The 9,172-nt window shown below is 41.3% G+C and overlaps 1 protein-coding gene across 2 annotated transcripts in view; it reads left to right on the top strand.

Moving 5' to 3' along the window:
- Nucleotides 1-9,172, top strand: part of nbas (NBAS subunit of NRZ tethering complex) — a 377,112-nt gene that overhangs the window by 270,817 nt on the left and 97,123 nt on the right. For both annotated transcript variants that reach the window (XM_062044717.1, XM_062044716.1), the window contains exon 44: nucleotides 6,852-7,105. In XM_062044717.1, the coding sequence (XP_061900701.1) occupies nucleotides 6,852-7,105 (254 nt within the window). The remainder of the gene's footprint in view (nucleotides 1-6,851; nucleotides 7,106-9,172) is intronic.

The following is a 9,172-nucleotide window of genomic DNA, read 5'->3' as shown; positions in this document are numbered from 1 at the left end:
GAGGATGAAAGATTTGTGGATGAGTAAAGTGCAAGTGAAGGACTAGTGGGGAGTTGAAGCTATTCAGATAGGGAAGATGCTGTGAGAGCCGGGGGTGACCTGATATTCAGCTGGGAATGACTACAACAGTAAATAAACACAAGACATATATATACTCTATTAGCCACAACACAACCAGGCTTATATTTAATATGCCACAAATTAATCCTGCATAAAAACACCTGCGTGTTTGTTACGCTAGCTCCTAGCTCCTCTGCTAGCTCCTAGCTCCATAGAACACGCCAATACAATTCAAACACCTGATCAACACACACAATCACTCAGCCCAAAAGACCGTTCACCTAACCCAAGGTTCATAAAGCTTATATATTTTTAAAAAGTTACGTACGTGACGCGCACATACGGTCAAGCTATCAAATGTTTAGCAGCCAAGGCTGCATACTCACGGTACCTGATATTCAGCTGGGAATGACTACAACAGTAAATAAACACAAGACATATATATACTCTATTAGCCACAACACAACCAGGCTTATATTTAATATGCCACAAATTAATCCTGCATAAAAACACCTACGTGTTTGTTATGCTAGCTCCTAGCTCCTCTGCTAGCTCCTAGCTCCATAGAACACGCCAATACAATTCAAACACCTGATCAACACACACAATCACTCAGCCCAAAAGACCGTTCACCTAACCCAAGGTTCATAAAGCTTATATATTTTTAAAAAGTTACGTACGTGACGCGCACATACGGTCAAGCTATCAAATGTTTAGCAGCCAAGGCTGCATACTCACGGTACCTGATATTCAGCTGGGAATGACTACAACAGTAAATAAACACAAGACATATATATACTCTATTAGCCACAACACAACCAGGCTTATATTTAATATGCCACAAATTAATCCTGCATAAAAACACCTACGTGTTTGTTGTGCTAGCTCCTAGCTCCTCTGCTAGCTCCTAGCTCCATAGAACACGCCAATACAATTCAAACACCTGATCAACACACACAATCACTCAGCCCAAAAGACCGTTCACCTAACCCAGGGGTCGGCAACCTTTACCACTCAAAGAGCCATTTTGGCAAGTTTCACAAATTAAAGAAAGTAATGGGAGCCACAAAAAATTTTTTAAAATGAAAAACACCGCATACAAAGCTTTGTGCTATGTTAACTAGGGGCCTCCGATACACGCACCGGCACGCACTTTAATGTGGAAATTTGATGTTAGCGCAGCCCGCGAGTTTTGAATGAATGGCGCTTGATAGCGTCATACTTGCCAACCCTCTCATTTTTCCCGGGAGACTCCCGAATATCAGAGTGTGATGACACTGAATTTGGCGCCCTCTATAGTCTGCCCTACCAGTGTACCTGCCCGACCACACGTAGAATGCAGTTTCAGCTTGCTCACGTAAGTGACAGCAAGGCGTACTAACTCAGCAGCCACACATCTTACACTGACGGTACCAATACCCAGAATCCCATGCAGCCCTAACTCTTCCGCTCAACCAACGCACGGAGAGGGGGGGAGGGTTGATGTGTGGGGGGATTTGGTGGTAGCGGGGGTGTATAATGTAGACCGGAAGAGTTAGGGCTGCATAGGATTCTGGGTAATGGTTGTGTTGTGTTTATGTTGTGTTACGGTGGGATGTTCTCCAGAAATGTGTTTTTCATTCTTTTTTGGTGTGGGTTCACAGTGTGGCGCATATTTGTAACGTAACAATGTTAAAGTTGTTTGATACGGCTACCGTCAGTGTAAGCTGTGTGGCTGATGACTAAGTATGCTTTGCTGTCTCCTGTGTGTGCAAGTAATAACAACATGCAACATGTGGCTGGACTGGCATGCTGTATGTAAATGCTATAGAGGACAATTACTGCAGTGCAATTAGGGCACGCCCTTTATTTAGTAATTAGAGTGTAAATAGGATTATTTTTTCCCTGGGAGTAATCTATGAGGGACACTGAGATCCATAAATCTCCTGGGAAAATCGGGGGGGTCGGCATGTATGTAGCTGAGCCGCATCAGAGTGGTCAAGGAGCCGCATGCGGCTCCGGAGCCGCGGGTTGCCGACCCCTGACCTAACCCAAGGTTCATAAAGCTTATATATTTTTAAAAAGTTACGTACGTGACGCGCACATACGGTCAAGCTATCAAATGTTTAGCAGCCAAGGCTGCATACTCACGGTACCTGATATTCAGCTGGGAATGACTACAACAGTATATAAACACAAGACATATATATACTCTATTAGCCACAACACAACCAGGCTTATATTTAATATGCCACAAATTAATCCTGCATAAAAACACCTACGTGTTTGTTATGCTAGCTCCTAGCTCCTCTGCTAGCTCCTAGTTCCATAGAACACGCCAATACAATTCAAACACCTGATCAACACACACAATCACTCAGCCCAAAAGACAGTTCACCTAACCCAATGTTCATAAAGCTTATATATTTTTAAAAAGTTACGTACGTGACGCGCACATACGGTCAAGCTATCAAATGTTTAGCAGCCAAGGCTGCATACTCACGGTACCTGGTATTCAGCTGGGAATGACTAAAACAGTAAATAAACACAAGACATATATTTACTCTATTAGCCACAACACAACCAGGCTTATATTTAATATGACACAAATTAATCCTGCATAAAAACACCTACATCTTTGTTATGCTAACTCCTAGCTCCTATGCTAGCTCCTAGCTCCATAGAACACGCCAATACAATTCAAACACCTGATCAACACACACAATCACTCAGCCCAAAAGACCGTTCACCTAACCCAAGGTTCATAAAGCTTATATATTTTAAAAAAGTTACGTACATACGCAAAAAAAAAGTTGCGCACATACGGTCAAGCGATCAAATGTTTAGAAGCCAAAGCTGCATACTCACGGTAGCACGTCTGCGTCTTTGTCATCCAAATCAAAGTAATCCTGGTAAGAGTCTGTGTTGTCCCAGTTCTCTACAGGCGTCTGTGTATCGAAGTCAAAAGTCCTCCTGGTTAGAGTCTCTGTTATCCGAGTTCTTCCATCTTGACTGCATCTTTCGGGAATGTAAACAAAGACGCGCCGGCTGTGTACTGTTGTTGCTGACTTCGTTCGAAAAATACGTCCGTTTCGCACCGACAATTTTCTTCTTTGCTTGCTCAGCTTCTTTCTCCATAATGCAATGAACATAATTGCAACAGATTCACGAACACAGATGTCCAGAATACTGTGGAATTATGAAATGAAAACAGAGCTTTTTTGTATTGTATTCAATGGGGAAGGCATACCTCTGTTCCCCGGGCTACGTCACGCGCATACGTCATCCTCAGAGGCGTTTCGAACCGGAAGTTTAGCGGCAAATTTAAAATGTCACTTTATAAGTTAACCCGGCCGTATTGGCATGTGTTATAATGTTAAGATTTCATCATTGATATATAAACTATCAGACTGCGTGGTCGGTAGTAGTGGGTTTCAGTAGGCCTTTAACTTCTTTTTGCACATGTATAACCAAGTGAAACCTTTACCAGTACGTCTTTGTCATCCCAAAACACATGTCCAAATGTTAAACCTAAAAACGCTTAGTATTAATACAGTGAAACACTTGTTTTTACACTTGCATGACACTCGCGTTAAATAATAAACTTTTCACTGTTAGAAATGAATGCTGGACGCTGTCATTACTAAAGCATTTGAACAAATTGTATTGCATTTCTATTTTATGTTTTGTAATGTTATGTTTTGTGACGCTGTGCTGTGCTGCTCTATATCTTGCTATACTATACTGTTATGTCATATACTATTATGTAATGTCATACTGTCATGCTGCGTCGTTGTGTAGTGTTATGTTATGATGTATTGTTGTGTTGCATTGTTTTGTTATTTTGCGTCAGAGTTGTATTACCTTATGTTGTGTTGTGCGGTATTACTTTAGTATTGCATTATGTTGCGTTGCATTTTCTTGCACTGCATTGCATTATGTTGCGTTATAATTTGTTATACATTTGCAGTATGTTGTGTTATACATTTTTTATATATTTAAGTTGCAACATATTGTGTTATGTTACATTATGTTGCGCTACATTGTGTTAAGTTCCGTTGTGTAATGTTGCCTTATGTTATGATAAATTGTTACGTTGTTTTATATCACATTGTTGTCGCATTGTTGCTTTGTGTTGTGTTATGTGCTTTATGTTGCATTGCATTATGTTATGTTGCGGTATGTTGCATTGCATCATTTTACATTACGCATTATTGCGTTAGCTTTCCGATTTGTTGCGCTGCATTGCATTAGATTGTTTTATAGTGGGTTATATTTTGTATTATGGTATGTTTTACATTTGTGTTACATTGCGTTCTATATTTGCGTTGTGTCATGTTATTCCATGTTGCATAATGTTATGTTGCAATATATTGTTATGTCATGTCATATCATTTTGCAATGTGTTGCACTCCATTATGTTATGTGGCATTGTTGCTTTTTGTAATGCTGTGTTATATTATGTTGCATTGTTATGTTGTTTTATAGTCGCATAGTTGTAATATGTTATGGTGCGTTATGTCGTATTGCATTACATATTATTGCGTTAGCGGGGAATTTTGTTGCATTGCATTACATTAGGCTGCAATGTAATGCGTTATATATTTGCATTATGTTGTGTTATGCGATGTTATGTTATGTTGCGTTGTGTTATATTGCATTGTGTTTTGTTTTGCTGCAATGTTATGTTGCATTATGTTATTAGGTTATGTTGCTTTTTGTAATGCTGGGTTATGTTATGTTGCATTGTTATTGTGGAGGTTTCCCTCTTGTGGATTCTCCTGACCACTATAGATCCTCACGGGAGCCCGGTAGTCTGGTGCAACAATGTTTTTATTTGGGTGTACCGCGCCAGGTCAGCACTCTGCTCAGCAACTTTTCAGTCCTTCTGCTGCTCTCCCTCTTGCGGCGTGGTCTCGGGCACATGCGTGTAGCGTCTGGCTGCAACTCCAACTCCACTCGTGTGACGTGGCCCCGGCTGCTGCTGATAAGCATGACAGGTGATTGGATGATCAGCCCCAGCTGGGCAATCCAATCACCTGCCAGCTGTGCCTCAAAGCCGGTCCTTACACACCCCATTCCGCAGCAGGTGCACAGACCACGCTCCCCTCCAAGGTTATGTTGTTTTATATTGCGTTATGTCGCATTGTTGTAATAGGTTATGGTGCATCATGTTACATTGCGTCGTATTGCGTTACGTATTATTGCGTTAGCGGGGAGTTTTGTTGCATTGCATTACATTAGGCTGCCTTGTAATGCGTTATATATTTGCATTATGTTGTGTTATGCCACGTTATGTTAGGTTGCATTGTGTTTTGTTTTGCTGCAATGTTATGTTGCATTATGTTATGTCATGTGATGTCATTTTGCAATACGTTGCACTCCGTTATGTTATGTTGCTTTTTGTAACGTTGCGTTATGTTATGTTGCATTGTTTTGTTGTTTTATATTGGGTTATGTCACATTGGACGGCGTGGCGAAGTTGGTAGAGTGGCCGTGCCAGCAATCGGAGGGTTGCTGGTTACTGGGGTTCAATCCCCACCTTCTACCATCCCAGTCACGTCCGTTGTGTCCTTGGGCAAGACACTTCACCCTTGCTCCTGATGGGTGCTGGTTAGTGCCTTGCATGGCAGCTCCTGCCATCAGTGTGTGAATGTGTGTGTGAATGGGTGAATGTGGAAATACTGTCAAAGCGCTTTGAGTACCTTGAAGGTAGAAAAGCGCTATACAAGTATAACCCATTTATCATTTATTGTTGTAATATGTTATCGTTGCATTGCGTATTATTGCGTTAGCAAGGAATTTTGTTGCATTGCTTTACATTAGGCTGCATTATAATGTGTTATATATTTGCATTATGTTGTGTTATGCCATGTTATGTTGCTTTGTATTGTTATGTTGCATTGTGTTTTGTTTTGCTGCGATGTTATGTTGCATTATGTTGGGCTACGTTGTCACGTCATAGTTGTGTTGTTGCATTATGTTATGTTTTACGTTGCATTGGGGAGTATTGCGTTAGCATTTTTTTATGTTGCATAATGTTGGATTGTGTTATGTTGCGTTGCATTGCATTAGCGTTACATTGTGTTACGATGGTTTTCGCGGGTCCTTACAGAGCATCAAAATTCATTAAATGTATTTTGCAAAAATTAAGTCCTTGAATGGCACTGAAAAGCATTACATTACACAAAAATTTAATATAATCGTAGGCCTGGGCTGATAGCCAATAAGTCAATAGATCGAACAAATAATCAAAATAAACTCACTAAGTTTGCCGACATTGATAAATTGCTTCGACTCTGGCTTTCAAACTGGATATAAGAGGTTTCACTCTGTGCATCGCTCTCAGCACCAGAGCAAGTTTATTTGATAGTAGAATTACATGAACAACGTGAGCCTCTTGTCAGTCAACCACAATCTTTGTTTCGGTACGAGCAGGCGGGACCTACTTGCAATTCTCTCCCACACGGCTTCCTGTGTCTAGTAGTGGTAGCGACACTCATTTTAATGTTGGAGCTGGAAGTAATTATTTTGAAACAACGGTCACTTTTAACATGCACATTGTTGCTTCCAAACCATAGGAAGGGACGTTCGCGAGGGTGGGCTCTGTGAACCCCAGAAATGATGTCGTAACAAGCTGTCTGACAATCCCAATTATTATTTTTTTTCCAACCATATTTCAACAACATAAAATTCAATCCGATATTATCGGACATCTCTACCCCTGATCTATAGTATACACAAATTCAAGTTTAAGAAAAAAAAAATTGGTTACATATATATTTTCCTTGAATTTCTTTTCTTTATTGCAGTCTGTCCACCAAGGACATTGAATCTCGCAGTGAGTCACTGGGCCTGTTTCAGACTCTAAAGAGCAACCCTCGGGCCTTTTACAGCCACATGAACAAGTACGTTCTTCCCAGCGTGGAGGGAAGCGACCTGAGCCGCCTGCTCTACTACTACACCTTGCTTGACGCTGCCGGCTGCGAGGCTTACATGGCCGGCGCCGCCATCAAACCGGAAAGCCACGTCAAGCTGCTCAAGAAGCTTCGAGCCGTGGCTAATGGTAAGTTGTATCCGATAGTTGGATGCTGCTGCTCGAACGCTAACTAGAACTGCTCTTTATTCAGTAGAAAATGTTGAGTCGCTCCAGAGTTTTTGGATTTAGCTTATACATCAGTGTGAGCGGGGCAGCACGGTGGCAGACGGGTTAGTGCGCCTCACAATACGAAGGTCCTGAGTAGTCCTGAGTTCAATCCCGGGCTCGGGATCTTTCTGTGTGGAGTTTGCATGTTCTCCCCGTGACTGCGTGGGTTCCCTCACTAAATTGGCCCTAGTGTGTGAATGTGAGTGTGAATGTTGTCTGTCTATCCGTGTTGGCCCTGCGATGAGGTGGCGACTTGTCCAGGGTGTACCCCGCCTTCCGCCCGATTGTAGTTGAGATTGGCTCCAAAGGGAATAAGCGGTAGAAAATGGAAGGATGTGAGCGTTCTTTTCAAGGACATCTCAAGAACTTTCCCACCACTTTAGCACTCAAACTTTGCAGTTTAAGGTGTGGAGGAAGTGCGCCGACTCCTTTGAGCAGAAGTTCTTAAGGTCAGCGAGTGATGTCAGTTGTGTTTTCACGCCTGGCTTGCTACGTCTGCTCAGTGATAACGCTGCAATCTTTCACACCGCTGTCACATGCCTCTGTTTAACACTGCCAGCTGGACTTACTTACCTTTTAGAGTGCAGCTGTCCCAAAAACATGTCACATAGCACTTTGATCCACCTTAATTATAAAAACAGAAACAGGACGAGGCGTTAATTGGCGAGAGGAATTTATAAATATTTTTTAAACTTCATTAATAGTTTAGAGTGCATGAGAAAGTGGAAAGATAAACATGGCCCCCTTTGACCAAATGGTCATTCATTAACAAGTATATATCACAACACAGCAGCAACAAAACCCATGTTGTATTCATAGTAAATTAATAGTAAATACTAAATTCAAATTGCTGTGCCAGCATACAACAGCTGATGTTTTTTCTAGCTGGTGGTTTACACCAAAGGGGACCTATTATGCAAAACCTGCTTTTCTTACCTATTGCTACCTGTTTTTGTGTATTTGGGATTTGCATACGTCCTGAAAATTGGAAATCAAACAATGCTTATATTTGTATAACAATCTTGCATTTTCATACTTCCTCCAAACGAGCTGTTTGAAATTTGCTCCATTTGTGACGTTTTTCCAATTGGGGACGTCAGTGGATATTTCCATATATGGTAAAGTTTTACATGAAGAGCTTTGTGCCAGTCCGCCATTGTAGTTTGATGTTGTAGTGAATAATCTCTTTTTGATCCCTGGCAGACTGGCTAGCACATGCATTCTCCGCTGTTGCCATTTCTAATACAAAAGTAGTGTATAGTTCTAACTTATATCTGTCAGTATACTCCATACAGATACACTAAAAACTACAACTCCACTAACGGGGAGAAGAGGCAGTTGAAGTAGAGGTACATAAATATGACAAAATAGCGCCTCCTGAAGAGACAGTCAGAAAGTGGCTCTAAGATGGTCATTTTGACCAAAGAACCACCATTTCATGTTATGTAAACCACAAAGAAGTGATATGTGTAGGAAAATAAATCATAATATAACCCCTTTAAAGCATATACAAATGTAGATAAAACTTCTGTATGCTGACCACTTGTGATAATTATTTAAATAATAATAAAAACTACATCAGGTGGTTGCCTACAGCCACTACAGGAGACTTGGTATTTTTTTTTAATAGAGACATGTTACATTTTTCCAAAACAATTCAAATAATTTTACGTTTTTCTTAGTTTTTCAAATATATGTTATTTCATTTAATGCTCAGGGGCAGTTATATTTGACAGACATGATACAATATAACTACATTGATGCCACTTGTGGCTACGTAGAATGCAAAGGAATCAATCGGAACTGTCCCTTCCGTCCATCCATCTTCTTTCGCTTATCCGAGGTCGGGTCGCGGGGGCAGCAGCCTAAGCAGCAAAGCCCAGACTTCCGTCTTCCCAGCCACATCGTCCAGCTCCTCCCGGGGGACCCCCAGGTGCTCTCAGGCCAGCCGAGAGACATAGTCTCCCCAATGTGTCCTGGGTCTTC

This window comes from Entelurus aequoreus, linkage group LG04 (assembly GCF_033978785.1).
Source record: "Entelurus aequoreus isolate RoL-2023_Sb linkage group LG04, RoL_Eaeq_v1.1, whole genome shotgun sequence".
NCBI lineage: Eukaryota > Metazoa > Chordata > Actinopteri > Syngnathiformes > Syngnathidae > Entelurus > Entelurus aequoreus.
Note: the sequence above shows the minus strand (reverse complement) of the source record. Positions and strands in the feature narration are given on the sequence as shown.